Source organism: Ptychodera flava (genome assembly GCF_041260155.1).
Source record: "Ptychodera flava strain L36383 chromosome 23 unlocalized genomic scaffold, AS_Pfla_20210202 Scaffold_23__1_contigs__length_28996876_pilon, whole genome shotgun sequence".
In the NCBI taxonomy this organism is placed as follows: domain Eukaryota; kingdom Metazoa; phylum Hemichordata; class Enteropneusta; family Ptychoderidae; genus Ptychodera; species Ptychodera flava.
In genome coordinates, this window is record NW_027248277.1 from 2,173,804 (window position 1) to 2,192,099 (window position 18,296).

At 36.9% G+C, this 18,296-nt stretch overlaps 1 protein-coding gene across 8 annotated transcripts in view; it reads left to right on the forward strand.

The window, feature by feature from the left end:
- LOC139123449 (colorectal mutant cancer protein-like) overlaps positions 1-18,296 on the forward strand; it is a 182,765-nt gene that overhangs the window by 112,261 nt on the left and 52,208 nt on the right. Inside the window, exon 1 of one of the 8 annotated variants that reach the window (XM_070689591.1) lies at positions 9,770-9,998. The exons of the other annotated variants lie outside the window; for them this stretch is intronic. Within the exon in view, the coding sequence (XP_070545692.1) occupies positions 9,957-9,998 (42 nt within the window). The 5' untranslated portion in view covers positions 9,770-9,956. Of the gene's footprint in view, positions 1-9,769; positions 9,999-18,296 lie in introns of those variants that run through there. 8 annotated transcript variants of the gene reach the window in all.

Genomic DNA, 18,296 nt, shown 5'->3' on the forward strand with positions numbered 1-18,296 from the left:
TGATGTACAACATTAAGCCAAACTATTAAGCCATTTCTGACAAACGGATGAATTGGTTTGTATGAATCTCAAAGGTGTAGCTTTAAGAGCATCTGTCATTCTCAAACGTTGATTGAACCTTGGTATGTCCAACAGTAAAATTTCATCTCATGGAGGAAATGAATTGAAAGAGAGAAAGAAAATATGCCACTGTATTAAAGATTGATTTATCAAAAATATCTGGAAAATGATGTAGCCAGGAAGCAAGTACAGAAAAATTGATCAAAATTGTCCAATTATCAGGAAATATCCATCAGTATGTGGTAGAGTGTTGACAAATGGATGCCAAATACTGCCTCTGCAATTTAACAGAAAAATGTAAAATGCATTTTATAGTTTGATAACAAAGTGGTTATGCTGATGCTGTTTCGGATTGTGGCAATTTACCCCATGCTGATTATGATATGTCAGATGTACATGCAGCTAAAATGTTCCATTTTACGCACAAAATTTGTATTTAACAGTCATTTGTGTGCCGTGGTATTGTGCTAGAGTGCATGCTTTTAGGTGTTTTTGGTCACATTGGAGAAATTTAGCAGTTATACGGTATATATTTCATCACATTTGCAGATTGTATTTAAAATTGCAGACATTGTTTGTATGTCTGTCAGTGTCAACCCTGTGATAAAACTTGTTACAATCTTGCATAGAAAAACCATGAAATGAAGACTAGTTAGTCAAATTCTGCAAATTTTTGTGAATGATAACCATTTGAAAATTTCCTTAGCTTTGCTATAAATTTTTCCTTTGTAAACCTGGTCAATTTTTAAAGAGACATTTTGAAAAGTTTCAATTTAACCCTTTCACCACAATGGTTTAGCCCAAACCAACTGTTATCAATGGTGAATGTACATGACCAGTTTTGCCAAGTTTCAATGCAGAAAACATCTGGTCAATAGGAACATCTCATTAACTTCCTGCACTAATTTGTAAATTTATGGGATGTCAGGTATCTTAATTGGATTATATCCAATTGATAATTTACAATCACCATGTGGCACGGTTTCCATGGCAAATATCAGAGTCTATCAGACAATGCCCCAACCTGACGATTAAAAACTATTAACTTGGTGTAAATTTTCAAATGGGTTGAGTTGACTGACGACTGGCACAAATGAATTACACTTTATGATCACTGGAACAATTGGTTTGTTTCTGTGATAAAGAGGTAACTTGCAGGTTTTTATTGTGGTTTCACAGTAGTCTGGCAGAGACCCTACGATTCGCGTTCTTCCCTGTTAGAACACGCGCGCGCCCCAGGGTCTGGACGTTCTTGCAAGCGACCGGTTGGATTTCTGCCTGATCCGGATACTTTATAGAACTCCGCACATCCGTTAATCAAAATAAAAAGACAAGTACCATAGCCAAATAAAAATGAAAATGAAAAATAAAAACATACCGCGTATATAAGTGTACCAGCTACTAGTATATATTCTCTCCGCCCAGTTAGATAGATGTTTCTTTTGACGTCACTGCCCTTATGAATATTCATATACTTGCAAAAACGGACAGTCGCTGTGTCTGGCAGCGCGTGCTCCTAGCTGCACAGCGTAGCCTTCGAATGCAGGCCCACCTTGGGCACGCACAAAACAAGGCACAGTGACTGTGGAGAGTCTAGTTTCACAGTAGAAAGCAACAAGAATTGCCAATATGCCGTCTGTATTGGCCACACTTCATCACATATCAGCATCAGTTTAGCAAACCATCAGCTACCATGCTGTAAAATATTTTTACGAGCCCTAGGAGATATGCACTGACCGTGACATACAGATAGATATGTTTGATGAAAGTAAACTGTATCTGGTAGTTTTCAAGTGTATTGACTGTAGTTTTTCAAGGACTTTACCTTCAGGGTCACAATGATTCAATAGCCTTGTAGCCAAGAGTTGAAAGTCAGATCATGTTATTAACAGCCAAACAGTATCGATTATGCCATTGTATCAACAGCCAAAAAGCAAGGTTCATATTCCGTTGTATCAACAACCAAACATTGTGATGTTAAATCAAGTGATGTTAAAACATGTATCTCATTGTTTAACGTTTTGGTTCATATGTTCTATTCTATTTTACTACACTGTATCAAGAGCTAAACACTGCAGTTCACATTATTACATTGTATCAACAACTAAAAAATGTAGATCATATTGCTACATTGTATCAACAGCTTAACATTTTGGTTCATATATTCTATCGTATTTTATTATACTGTTATACCGGTATCTACCATTGAGAACAATAGAATTCGAATTTTGCATGCACATTGCATCTGCAAGCTGACCGCTTCACAGTTTCAAGGAACCCACAGAATGATTGCCAGAATACTAGCTGTGATATGTACCATGCTCTGTCCAGGCGATACACTGCGAGATTGTCTTTGTGCATCCTTTGCGGTGCTTTGCACAATTAAACCTCATGGTATCAACAGCCAAACAGTGTGGGCCATGTTACAATTTGGTAAAAATATTGCCGTGATGCTGTCAACGTTTCATTGGAGTGATAGCTTGCCGAGTTTAATAAATGGCTTGCATGATATCAAAATATTTTTAAAACACCAATTTAAATAAGTGATATTAAAACATGTCTCATTGTTTAAGAAAATAACAAGTCAGACCTAAAACATTGAAATAATTAATGTCAAAAAGTGGCTATCATTGAAATTAAATGAGATGCTCCCTGAGTCATCATCGACATCATATTCTGAAATTTGCATACTAATTAGTGACTGTAATCAAAAGTTTGTAATTAACAATTTGTGGTAATGAGTCAGTGGGGAGGCCATTGTCTTGCAGTGGTAATGAAGCAATCAAATCAGGAAAATCTTTAGGCTGTTGTAACGGAGTTAGCGCAGGAATACGTCAAATCAGCAAGATGATGAGTCTTTTGTTCAATCAAATTGATAGTTGTATTTACAGATATCAGTCACTCAGCAAATATGAAGAGATTGATATGGCCATATCGATTAAAGCTTCTGTTGTATGGTAAAAGGTCAGTTATTTTGTGAGAAAAAAATGGCACACAGAGTTGCATTAACCTGTTCACCCCCAATTCCCAGTAAACAGGTCCACAATGATCATTGTTAACAATGGGTTTGGGCCAAACCATGGTGGTGAAAGGGTTAAATGACTTTATCTATCACCACGCTGCAAAAGTGACTACAATAATGCAAGGATGCTTTTACCGTGTTTTCTCTGTTTTGTATTGACTTTATCTAAAACAAGAAACACTCTTGAGCAGGAGATATTTGACACATCTCTCATCTCACATCCACCGTCTCCCAAGGTATTAAAATTCATAATTACGGTGAGACTCCAAGTAGCAAAACCCTAGAGCTCCTGCTCCCATAGTACCGGTACATTTTTGTTCCACTTTTTAATTTTAATAGACGACAAGTAGAAGTTGATATTTAGTGCATGATTATTGCCCAATCGATACCCTCTTCCGGTTATGAGTCATCATTTAATTTGCATATTAAAACAATGCATTATACTCTTTGCATAAATTAAGACGTGTGTAGGAAATGGAGAGTAAAGAAATTAAGGAAGTGTTTGGCAGCAACATTGTAGGTAAAGTTGTTTAGATTGCAGCATCTAAGCCCCATTCTGGCCTATCAATTATCATTGCCAACATTTTGTAAAAACTTGCGATCAAGACAAAGTGCGATCACCATTTATAGGGGCTGTGAAATAAGTGAAAATCAAAACAACTTGAGATCTATTTAAGTAGCAGTGTTAAAGAGTCCCCTATTGTGATTGGAACAACTGATGTCTGAATGGTTACCCTGGGACCTCATGTTGAGAGGTCGTTGACCCCGGCACACCAAACAAAACACTCTATCAGCCATAGCTTGTAATGCAGCTAGCATATCTATTGTCATAGACTACATTGAGTATCAATGGAATGGCAGTCCCTCCATGCTTCCCTTGAAAACCGTATGTACCTCAAAGGAGATTGTAGAAAACATTGAAAATTTTTGAAATTTTAAAGTTTTTCAAGAAGTCAATGAAGGTGTATGATTATAGTTCCCATTCTCTTTGGTACACACATCAAACTTTCGTAAAACTTCAAATTTAAATTCAAACCAAAATTATAAGACATGTTACAACTACAAATAGACATTTTAAATAATGTTATTTGTGCAGTGGCTTACTGTAATATTACACATTCCCAGTACAGGAAATTCATTGAAATAACAACCAAACATCAGGACATGTAACTTTAAAAAGATGCTTTCAGAAAAACTATTGTAGAGTTTCTGTGTGACAATATATCTCACATACTGCGTACCCAGCATATACTTTGTTTCTGGTCAGAAAGTATTTCTATACCTTCCACAGGGCAGGTAATTAAATTCTATCAACCTGGCAAAAAATTTGCCTTTACCAGACACTCAACAGGCATTTCCCATTCTGAATATTACTGAACTTTACCACCGAGCAGAAAATGACAGATACGTTAAGTTGTAAACAAGGAATTTACTAGGTATGGCCATGCCATCAATAGCGGTTCCATACAGACACTAGGATGAGAGGCAGTTTGGATTCAATACAATGGGATATGATTTGTTTTATGAGCTATTGTGTCAATAAATTCACTGACAGATTCTGATAATATTGGTCATTTTAATCCGGCAATGTTTGTGAAACAAGTGAACGGAATAGATAACAGAATGGACAACTGTTTTTAGAAATGAGTTGTTATTGAATTAAGTATTGATGACATCCTCTTTCATTTGGCATCCTTGTCAAAATTTAACCAAGTTAGACAGTAGTGTAATAAATTGGCTAAATGATGTAGATTCTGTGTAAACAGTTTAGGAAAAAACATTGAACGTAGGCCTTTGCAAAATATTAAAGCAAAAACATCAACATAAACCATTATTAGCTGATTTGAGCCAAAATTTACCAATTATCTGATAACATCAGAACAATTGATAAATGTGATAAACTTGTAACCATGGTTACTGTCTCCATATGTGAATACAAAATACATCACTGACCCACATTCATCAATTATTGCTTTCCTCCAATTAAACCCTTATCTTCAGTCACATTGAAGGCCATTGCCTCATAAATGAAATACAAAGACATAGTAAACAAACAAATAAAAATAAGTAAACAAAGATGAAAACAATTTGATCTGCATCAAAGTAAGCCATATACTTTGACCTGTTCTCCATATTTCAGGTGTATAGTTTGTATATGCCATGAAACAGTGGAATAAACAATCCCTGTGGTAGAACAGTCCCTTATGTGCGGATGGACTGTGGTGGTAGTGATGACATATGTATGTATGTATGCTAGTAATATTTCCCACCCCAACAAACTCCATTGTGTCTCATTATTGTATGCTTTCAGTAGGGCAAAATCATAACCTGGTTTATCAATAAGCTGCTCACACTAAGTTTAAATTGATGCAAATTTCAGCATCAAGGCAGATATCGAAATACTACAAATTGCAATTGTATTAAAATTGATATGTCCATCAACGACATACCGGGGGTAGAGAGATGTGTGCACTGTAGATATATAGGTTGTATGAATGTCAGAAGAATTGTAATATTGCACTTCATGGCCACGTACAGCCACAAGTACTGCAAGTGGGCAATTACAAACAGAATTGGGGAAAAAATGACTGCCGTAGAGGATGTAAGTAGTGTACAAAGGAAAAGCAAAGATTGATGTGGGCATAGTATTTGCAATTCAAGGTTATGAATAATTTCATTTGCCTAGCCAGAGGTGGTATGGTTGGGTTTTATACTTGATACGCTGAAGAAATGTGGGGAGAGAGATAGATATTTCCTGTTTTGGAATCCACCATTAGATCATAGGGGTTGTAGGATGAGAATGAGGGATTGGTATTTTCTCTGCCAGTACAGTAATTAATTTACTTCTTGTGTAGATTTTCAAAAATGGGTAAATTTTTCATGAAATTCTAATGCCTCCATTTTCTGGCTGTGAAAATATATTTTCTGTCATAAAAAATAACTTCAAGTTATAAATGCAAAATGTACCGTCCTGCTCGAGTTAAATTCAGGAACCATGTCGTTTTCTTGTTGAGGGAAGACATACACCACAGTGTTCTCCCCAGGATATTTTGACAAGAGGGCGAAGTTGTGGTGCGAAGCACCACAAGCGACCGCGTAAGCGGTCGCGGGGGGAGGTCAGGAGGGGGGTGTCCCCCCTCCTGCCGGTGGAGCTTTTAAAAAACAGAGATTAAAATGGTGTTATTTGGTGGCACTTGGGGAGTATTTTTTCCGATTTTTTTTCGTATAAAAAACTCAAAGGAAAAGAAATCTGAGACAGTGTTCGATAACTTTAATTCCAGTTCACTGATTTCAATGAAGATTACATTTTTTGAAAACGAAAACATAGCGACAGACATACATTTATTCATCGATGTCAAAATTATCACCATAACACTCACGTAATGTGACGTATTCTCATCCTGATACACGTCCGGCCGAGCCTAAAATTTATAGGTCGTTTTGCTTGGGAAGGAATACAGAAGCGAAATTCTAACCTCCTAAAAAACTAGTGTACTCTGCTGTCCTTGGTTACCCTCAAGCTCCTTGGCATGTTTACTCAGCTAATAAGTCAGTTACCTAATGCACGGTCCCTATGGAGGGACCGTGGATAACGTACGGCCTGAGCCATGCAAATATGGCTGCCATCGATGAGTTGCACATGGGCCTATGATCTCGGATGACATCACAAACTCGCGAGATTTGCAAGATCGATGAGAATTACGTTTGCAGCCTGCAGGATCGACGCTCACGCTTGCATTTTGCGTGTAAATCACCGTCAACTTTTTTATTTCGTACATTTTATTGTTTTATTTTTCAAAAAAATAAATCTTTTTCATTTCTGGCAAGGGGGCGCTCGGAATTTACAAGAGGGCGCCACGCCCCTGTTACCTTATTCAGGGAGAACACTGAACCAGATATGCATAAATGGGTGAGGATACCTTAAAAAGATCGCATTCTCTGCCTTGCAAAGAATCTTACCATCAAATATTTGTACAACAATTACTTGCATTACATTTCAGAATATCAGTCAATATCAGCTGATACCAATTCATGCACTTCTATGCAGAGAATTTTATTAAATCAGTAATTTCTATATCGTATCCTTAGGTGACATTTTACAAAATGTGTTTTATTAGTCCCCGCGGACGAAGTCCGGCGGGGACTTATAGATTGGGTCCCGTCTGTGCGTCCGTCCGTCCGTCCGTCCGTCCGTCCGTCATCAACAGTTTCTCAGACACTGCTGAACCAATTTCGTTCAAACTTGGCACAAAGGCATAGCACTATGACCTACAGATGCACGTCGATTTATTTTGTGATACGATCGAATTTGGCCGCTAGGCGGCCATTTTGTTGCGATTTTTCATGTCTTTGGACCATAACTCAGACATCCTTGAGCAGATTCTGTTCAAACTTGGCACAAAGGCATAACACTATGGCTTTCATATCCATGTCAAATAATTTTGCGATATGATCCAATATGGGCGCGAGGCGGCCATTTTGTTGCGATTTTACATGTCTTTTGACCATAACTCAGACATCCTTGAACAGATTCTGTTCGAACTTGACACAAAGGCATAACACTATGGCCTACATCTGCATGTCAAACTAATTTGCGATACGATCCAATATGGCCGCGAGGCGGCCATTTTGTTTGCGATTTTTCGTGTCTTTGAACCATAACTCAAACATCCTCCAACCGATTCTGTTCAACTTGGCACAAAGGCATAACACTATGGCCTACATATGCATGTCAAATTATATTGCGATACGATCCAATATGGGCGTGAGGCGGCCATTTTGTTGCGATGTACATGTCTTTGGACCATAACTCAGACATCCTTGAACCGATTCTGTTCAAATTTGGCACAAAAGTAAAGCAGTATGCCCTTCATATGAACACCAATTTATTTCGTGAAATGATCCAATATGGCTGACAAGCGGCCATTTTTTTGCAATTTTTTCATGTCTTTGAACCGGAACTCAAACATCCTTATCCTTGAACCGATTTTGTTCAAACTTGGCACAAAGGCAAAGCACGTACTATGGCATGCATATGCATGTATCAATTAACCTTGCGATAGGATCCAATATGGCTGCAGAACTGCCATTTTGTTCGAATTTTGCATGTCTTTGAAGCGTAATTCAAAGGTCATTACACCCATTTTGTCCAAACTTGGCACAAAGATCAAGCACTATGGCATACATGTCAATTTACTTCGTGACATGTTCCAATATGGCTGCCAGATTGTCATTTTTTTCCAATATCGCTGCCCGATGGTCATTTTTGGATTTTTTCATGTCTTTGAGGCTTAATCATATGCAAATATTCCTTAACCAATGTTGTTGAGACTTGGTACAAAGATAAAGTACTATGACATACATATGCATGTCTACTAATTTTGTGCTATGATCCATATGGTCAATAGACAGCCATTTGATTTCAATTTTGGTGTGATTTTTTTATGTCTTTGAAACATAAACATAGGTCACTGTCCCTCGATGGACTGATTTTGTTCAAACGTAATACATTCTTGTGCACATTAATTTGTTTCATTATATGATTTGAAATGGCTGATGGCTGATTACGACAACATACCCGATCCCATACCATTTCGAAAATTCCACCAAACCATGTGTATAGTATGTGCCGTCATGACACTAGAGGCAGTGAGGGCATCGTTATGTGTGATGTAATCAAAAGTTCCTTCAATGGTCATTACTGGTAGAGATGAGTCATTTATTGAACGTTCCTCAGATTACTTTATTATGCAAGTCACAGGCCTCAGGATGCACCCGTTGCATCAATGTCATTCCACAGCGACCTAGACCACAGCTACCTAGACACCAAAGATTATAACAAAATGGACAAGCGGGGACTGTGTCATCAACGATGACTTATGTTCTATTGTACATAGGCTGTGAGTGACATTAGTTAGAAAAGACGTTCATTTGAATAAATTAATATGTAAACAAATGAGAATCAATAAAACAAAATGTTAGTACACCCTGTTGAGTGGAAACACCCATTAGTTATGTCCTCATGAAACTGTTGTACATGGTTTTACATCAACTTTCTTTGCATAGCTGTGAAATGAAATGGGTTGTTTTGATGTGAAACCTGTTGATAATGTCCCTGGATAAACACAGAAACCCTAGAATGCAAGGATAAAGCTGGTGAGAAGCCCATCGGTAATATTCATTGCGATGCCAGTGCTGTGTATTGCTGTACAGAATCTAGTTGTAATACGACTATTGTCTGTTGTGATGTGTGATTGATGGATTCAATAGAACTTTGCGATGTGTTCGTTGTATGACAGGCCCACATGTGTCCATAAATCAAAAGTGCCACGTGCTGTGTCCTCATAGAGCCATTAAAGGTATCACTCTAAATCTATTGCTTTGCAGTGTCCAATTTAAACCATAATTTGTAGAATAGTAGCTGTGTTGTCTGATCAGTGTATGGTGTATTGTGTCTGATACATGCCATGCAATGGCTAAGCTATACAAGTATGTACTCAGGGCAAATTTCGTATTTAGAAGATGTGTTCAGCATGAATCGCTTCGAACAAGAGAGCCATCACAAAGACCAAATACAGCTAATTGCAGTAATCTATTGTTTAAAACTAATCCATCCAAACAAAGCTGAAAACCCCCTTGAGTGAATGGAATGGACCGATTACTCCTTCTGAATACATAATGAGTTGTATCCTTTACTCCATGAATGTGTGTGGTTTCAATGAATACAATAGGGTTTCACTGAATCAAGTTTACCCAGTGTGTCTACACTGTGTGTTTAACCAATGGCGGTGCCACGACCGTTCCCTTAGACTGTCTATGATTTGAGAGCTTACGTATGGGTGTGTGACCAGGGGTTTGGTAACACCCCAGGGGGATGGTCCAAGTGATGAGCGTAGACAGCAGTGACCAGCACCAGGTTTGTAGTCAGTGTGTGCACATTGCGTTCTAAGTGACTTGTAAGATTATCATCACCCTGCATACAACTTGCTTCACATATTTCTCATGTGTAAAATCACCATTTACAATGGCTGTCTTAAATCTATAGCATTGCGTGATCACTGGCTGTGTGTGATAGATGTCTGCATCAGTGATGAGGATAGGCAAAAAACACAGGAGCAGTGATCATAAAACACACATATCACACAGAAGTCAACTTAATATTCAGATTACGGACATGTCTGGTTCATTGCCACTGAAGTATCCGCAAGTACGTCTTTAAGATGAATCCATGCCTGGCTATCGTGTGTCTGTGGAGCATGTAATGAATTGGTTTGTCCATTGACAAATTACTCTCAGTGAAGTGCGTACACGGTCAAATGCATGCATGCAAATGTTGTGATGTGAAATTTGAACCCCTTCCCCCCTAGATGTTGACTTCTTAGATGCTAGTACATCCCAGTGCTGGCCCCTCTTTTCAGAGAAACGTCACCGAGTGGAAACAAGACTGCCAGAGACAACCGCATAAATTGTCTGATACCCAAACATCAGAATCAATTAGATTTTGTCACATACGTCAGTCTCTGCCTTGAGCTATGTAAACTACCTCAGTGTGACATCAAGCTTTTACACAGATCTATCAACTCGGTTCAAACTCCAATTTCTCTGCATTGACGTATCTGATGGAGGTGTTCAATAGAGATGCAGTTAATCTGACGGACAAAACTGTTAATTAGATTATCTTGCATTGAGTCAATTTCCAACGCCTCTATCCCTGTCATCTATACCATTGTGTTGTAATCTACAAGCAAGTTGAGCTCTCAATGCAAACAAAGAACATGTCAACAGCTTTTCAAAGCCATTCTTTTAAAGCCTTCGATTTTTTCCCCGTCTCAAATCCCTGAAAAGACAACCAGACGTAAGACAGTGAAGATGGGTCGATTCCTTTCTTGTGCAGTACTGAGACAAGGCAATGAGTGTGGTAGTGACAGAACCGCATTGGTTTCCGCTTCATCTGTGTTATACAGTTCAAAGTTTAACTCCATAAAAAGTGCTTTTATCACATTCAGCAGCCTGGGTAATGGCCTTACACTATGATGTGCACCGTAATGTTATGACCAAATTCATTCATATGTAATTTGTGAGTAATTCTGTTATGGGTTTTTGGTTTCAACGCCTCTGTCTCCGGTGTGTGTATGAAGTTATGGATGACTTACAAAGCTTGGTTTGTCACGTTTATACCCTCAAGCTTTGATAATGCTGTACTTTTCTTTAATTGGTCAATTAAGCTTAATTGTAAGACATTTCAGGTGAAAGTACCTGACCTTGGTTTCTGGTGCACATATTGTTGACAAATTTACAATGTGTCATCTGTTTTGAAAATTTATATCAATTTGTCTTTAGCTCGATCTATGGAGACAGAACTTTTGGTCAAAATTTTTGTAAATTAGCGTTATAATGGAAGACGATTTCACAGGAGAGTGTGTACATCTTTACGTAATGTGTATTTGCCATAGTGCCTTACCTATGCCACTTACCGGTAGCTTTTATTTTCTCACACATGAAAGATTTCTCAATGTTTAATCAAATACACAACTTTAATTTGACTAATTCATGGGACAGTGTACTAAATTGGAATGGAGTTAATTGAATCATCCTCTATTGTTTCAGTATTAATAATATTGATAGTTTAATAAATCGATTTTCACTGTTTGTTAAGTTATGCAATTCATTGCTTGTTCATTGACACGCAATACTCAATGATTCATCCTACCATTAGATTTCCATTCCACTTCAATTTCTACATCTCAGAAATAAAATCCCAATATGAGTCACTTAAAATATAAATTAATTAAAAATATAAATGTACCTGGTATGCATTTTTCCCATAAGCAAACATCTTTTCTGAAGTTTCTGACAAATTAATTTTTTCAACTGAAATGGTGCTACAATGCAGAACACAAACATTTTAACTTTTCTATTAACTGTTACATGATGTAAGTGTTAGATGAAATTTAACACTATTTTGCAGTCAATGTAGCAAAAATGAGAGCAATAAACTTTTCCATATGTCACCAAGGTTTTGATAACTACCTTGATGATGGCCATATCTCTGCTTTCCATGTTTCTATAACCATGGCAACATGGTAACCATGGTAATTCTGGGCCACAGTGATAAGTCTCCAAAGATTTTACAATGCATAGAGGACAGGAATTGCCTGACAGTGTTCAACTGTACAGATACTTTGCCCATAGCTACGGCATGCTAGACGATAAAAGCTATTGAAATTGGTCTTCCAACAGTGTCACAAAGTTTTATCGCCGACCCCTGGAGCAAGGTTGTGTGGTTTTATGAGACTCCAGTACTTGTGTTCAGGGTATTTTCCCCTTATACCGGTACATGGCATGTAATGGTAGCTTTACTGCCTGTAGAGTTACATGTATGTCCATGGCTTCAGGAGATACTGTACACCATGTATACTTGTCCTATACTCTAGATCAAGTATATTCAAAGTATACCGTACTCTCCTTGATCTAGAACATTCCATGGTTTCAAGGTCTTCCATGGATGTACATGGATGAAGTGCATCCAGTATTATAAATTTCCATGGATTGCATTGTGATCACTGCATACTGTATGTGTTCCGGTTCCATCATTAGCTTGAAATAAACTAGATTTGAAAGTCAATTGACAGAATCTGTTAATTTGAAGTAAAAATCAACGAAAGATTTGGAAAACAAAACTCTGATTTGGAAGTCTCAATTCCAGGGTCTTGGTATCAAATTATAAAATATGTATTATTTTCTTGAATCAAAGAAAACGCTCTCTTGTCAACACATCAGATTGGCTGAGGTGACAAACTGATAAGAAAACGAGTATTCTTCAAGAAATTAGTGGTGAAAAAACATACGTATCAGAAAAACTTTCAACATTATGAGCAAAGTACTGATTTTGAGAGCAACCTTGAATTGGACAGAGTTTGTTTATTGCCTCATATCAGGGCATACAAATCAAAGTAGCGGTAGTTTTCTTTGCTAAGGGGAGCAATAGAATTGCCTCCATGGAAACATATTTTTGCTTTCTCAAGATTTGATGGAGATCTTTATCTTGATGTTCTTAGATTTTTATCATTCTCAACAGAACTCGGGATTCAATAATTCAGCAAAACTTTCTGACAAGCCTACATTTTCCCTTAGGACAGTTTGTTTTTCATGTTCCCCCAGCTCTACCATTAATATTCAAGACTCTTCTTGTAACTTCTCAATGGTATGTCAAGTTGTCAGTGAGCAGCCATTTCGATTTATCAAATACTATTAATAATGATATGATATCTGAAGTGCTTTTTGCAGTAGTACTGTGTGAATTATTTATTTATTTATTTATTTATTTATTTATTTATTTATTTAATATTTATCAATCCATTTGCTCATTTATTTATTTGTTATTTATTCATTAATTATTTATTTATTTTGGCTCTTTTTCATTTGTGCCTCCATATATTTTGAAATGCAAAGCTTGGTTAGAAAACAAAATCCTGAAACACACCATTCAAAATAATTACTTTAATAAGTATTGCTGTTAGGACAGACATCCATACTTCAGTGAAACAGAACCGTGTTTGTTAAAAGTTGCAGTCTGATTGGTGGCAATGCAATTTTCGGTTTTGTTGTATCATATATACTACCTGTAGTCTGTTTCTAGGGTCTGTGGGTGTGTGTAGTGTTTGATATAGAATTACAAACGAACACAATAAACACAAAAATTCCAAATCCTATATATGCAGTGGCTTGTTGTAAGAGACAGTCATGAGGTTCATGTGACTGGTGTTTCAAATTGGTCAGGCCGCAACTCACAAAGAGACAGTAACTCACAAAGAGACAGCAACTCACAAAGAGACAGCGTGAAAATCACTGTTGCTCCAAACATACTTCTCTCTGCTTTCAAGACAAGTACTCAGGACAATTCAAAAGTTGAATTGCACTATTTAGACTGGCAGTTGTGTTGTTCAGTACCTCACAGTCATTAATAATACTGTATTCAATACAAGTACAAGAGAAAAATGTACATAATGAAATACACTGAATGAGGTCTGGGAATAATTAGGCCACTTTTACAGCTTCCATGTAGTTAAACCGACCAATTTTGTCATTAAAACTAAATTTTTCTGAATGATATATTGATTAACTCAGTTTTAGTGTGATTACCCTATTGTAACTTTATTTCTGTGAATATTTATTGCCCTGAGTTATGTACTCCGGGGATAAATTTGGCCAGGATAAGAGACAGCCTGATTTATTGTAGTGGTCAGAATCAGATCGTAAAATCTCGGCTTGTAATTCGGTGATTTTCTGCGTGTCCCGCGGTGTCCATTGGCTTTTACAGTGTGGTCAGCATATCTACTCTTTCTTCTCACGAGACTCGTTTCTTGACTTCGGCGAAAAGAAAGATATCCGTGCTTTTCTGACAGACTCCAGTCATAAAACAGCGCAGGGATAAAATGCATGCAAGCGTGATTGCTCGTACGAAGATTACCGAGGACGATAGACGTCTCCAGTCTTGCGATCCCCGTGAGGGGCATTGGGCATGATTCAGTCGTAGACATGTAGGTGATGAAATTGACAACAGCTCATTGAAGTAGGCCTTGGAGAGTTGCATTAGACTTTGAAAAGCAGACTAACATGCCAGTAATTAACTGCCCTGTAAAAATGGAATTGTAGTCGAGAGTTTGCCAGGGCAATTTTTCCGGGGCATCCAATAGCTTCTCTAGGTGAAGGGTCATGCGTAACTCAACATAATCAAAGTCGCAAATTTTAAAGGTCAGTTTGCATCATTCATCCATCGCTCTAACAGGGTCAGAGATAAAAATAATGTCTTCCTCTGGGTCAAATTAAAGGTGAAAGGTTATCACTCAGGGTGAAAGGTCAGTGAGCAGAATCAAAGCTATGTAAATTTTGAAGGTTAATTTGCATCATCCAATCAGTATTGCTTTTGCAACATTAAATGCAAATCACTTTTTGTCACATTCTGTATTGATGAAATCTTATAATTGTAGGCACAAACATACTCGGTAGATGTTGGAAATTAAATATTGCAAACTTCAATTTATCTTTTTACTCTTTTTCATTTTTGTTCAACAATAGTGAATTTAATAATTGCATGGTCCAAACCATTAGCAGTGATGGAGGTGGCAGGGTGAGGATATCAAGTCAGAATGTTGTTTGCAGATGAAAAATCAATCTTAACCTACGTATCTTAGCATGGATCCATCAGCTATTCAACATTCTTTATCACTTTCAATAATAAACTTTTGTGCAACTCTGTTGTATAATGTTCAAACCCCTTGATGTGCAATGAAATCAACAGTGTATGATTCAATAGAAACATTAATAAACAGGATTTCCGTAAGGAATCTTATGAAATTATATACGGTAGTCCTAGAAAATTGATACCAGGTCAATGGTAAAAGACATCTGTTGGACTCTACCGGTATATCACTCGCACGGTAAAGCTGACATATTTGAGGTGCAACATCCCAGATGTATCCATAGATGCTGGCAGGCAATATGAAACGTGAAACTTAGCCAGGAGATTACCATGGCATTCAAGTTTCAAGTTTCAAGACACCTGACTAAGCTTATTGTAATGGTAGAACAATCGTAACACATGCACGGTCCACACATCTACGGTATATACTGAACACTGACCCTATCACCTCCGTGTCACAGTGCTGAGGTCCAACTGTGCCATAGAAAACAGGTCGTTTTTCAATTTGGTGCTCAAAAGGTAAAGATGACAGGTTGTTTCATAAACTGTTTACCCTCTACCTATCAGTTTGCTTTACTTTAATCTATTTTAAGTGTTCAAAACCAAAATAGATTCCCTTATCACAAATTACATGTCGTCAATATGATACTTTGCACCTCTATTTTATTGAAATCTCTCTCCCTGTGATTTTGGTACAATCCAATATTTTCAATTAGGTGGTCAGACCATTACACACAGAAAGTAGGGTTAGAGGTTGATTGCCTGTTCCATGATACATTGCATATCATATATATGTCAGTAAAAACCTGAATTGCCACACTTTGTCACCAATTTAATGAATCTTTAATTCTGTAATGATATTTTGTAATAAATGGTGAGAAAACTGCCATATGTGCATCACATCAGGGCTGTTAAAAGAAATTCTCTCTTGAATCATATTTGTTCTCTTTTGAAACATACCAAGGTATTCTCACACATACTACCATATCCTTTGAAGTTTTAGAGATAATCATTCCAGTGTCATTTCAAGAAAAATAAACTTTATTGACAAATTTTTTAATCTTCCACATATACAGGAGGGCTTTAACACTCAACTGTGTACTGGTATGATGTGAATTATTACTGTTCAGATTTGACAGGTATATCTGAGAAAAGCATTTTTCAGACCACATTCCCAACCCCCAACCCCTTCAAATCGCTGTTGTAAGTTATATGGGATAAAACAAATTCTTGCTATGAAAGGGTGAAAGGAAGAATGCGCCTTAGCATGGACTCTCAAACTTTTATAATTCTTTCCTGATCTACCACTTGAGGTGGTTCATTTTAAAGCCCTTGGACTAAGAAAAATTTTAAACGTATTAGTTTTTCAAAAATTAAATATTCTCTCTTTCTCCGTACAGTAACACAGAAATGGCGGCCATTTTGAATTTCAGTTATTGGTAAATCTTGGGTAATTTGATTTTCTTGTTCCAAAATATGCAAGGCGACCCCTAATTTTTATTGACTTTGAAAGAGTATGGTTGAAAGATTCCTTGAAGAAAGTGAGAGCAAAATTTTAAGTCTTTCACTTTCGGGTGCATACTACCTTAATTGTGACAAGATACACATTTTATAGATCTATCTCTCTGCAGTAAGCTAGACTGCCTACCGGTACAGTTGAGTTTATGAGAATTCACATCATCAAACATGGATAATTTGAATAGAGAATGTATTGGCAAATTCTGCTGAAGAAATAGTGACATTTAATAAATTGCCAGTGTTTGTGATGACTCTACCGGGGTAAGATGTTGATAGATATTACTTTCAGCAAAATAGAAATATTTCATTGTAAAAGGAATTGAAAATTGAGAATGCATAATCTGATATTTTTAATCAAACCAGCAATTCTGGAGAAAACCTTGGAATGAAATGAAATGGAATGTAGAGGTAACAGAATAAATGTTTACAACTCAAACATAAATTTTTATGATACAGGGCTTCATTTCAAAATACATTATATAAGAATTACAGTGAATGTTTATGAGAACACTTCATGTCTTCACCAGGAATAAACTTGTAACAAGGTTTGGCTGTATATCATTTTATCTACAGCTGGGAGTAAACTCTTCAACCACTTCAGATCTTCAAAGATTCATGTTTACTCTGCAATAAAAACTGGCTCGTGTTTCATTCTGCTGGTAATCTTCAGAAGAAAGTTAGTGAGTGTTTATTTTGCAGGCAGGTGTAGTTCTTGAAGACTTGTGAAGTGTCTTGAACATTGCTTACTGAAGGACAAACCCTGTCAAAGTGACATTCTTGGAATTTTAAATAACACATTAAAAAGAGTAAATTTCACAAATTGTTGTCTGCTAATAGTTTTATCAGTAACCGTCCAAGAGGAGTTAATTAATAGTCGGCATATTTTTAGCGTATTTGGATCAAAATTGACAGAAAATTCTCTGAATTGACAGATTTTAAGGTTTTGAAAGTATCATTGTATCACTATCAGGGTTGGTTGTTCAAACTGTTGACTCAGGATTGCTATCGATTTATCTTCAAATCTCATGCCAACATGTTAGAGAAACATGTTACATTTTATGTCATGTTGAGAGAGAACTGCAGCTGGCTGTACATTGAAACACTGTTCAATAACAGATCAATAGTGATCGTATTCCGGTAATGGTCAGTAAATATTGTTATTCCGTACAAAATGCCCTAGGGAAGTCTCACTTTCCTGGAAGTGATAGGCAATGGAGTTCTGGAAGTTTTCCATGTCACTAGTTTCTGAAGGTAAATTGTATCACAGCATGCTTGACCTGACAGTAAAATCTGGTAACTTTGAAATGGAACACACCTAAGGAACAGATACCGGTAGTTAGACTCACAAATCTTTATAATACAGTGCTTGTTGTCAGTCTACTTTCACTTTGACATTCTTACAACATATTAAATTCTTTCTTTTAGTTACAAATATGGGGTAAATTTCAAGTTATTTGTTTGTCTACTAGCAATATGTATTCTTGATCTTGAGCG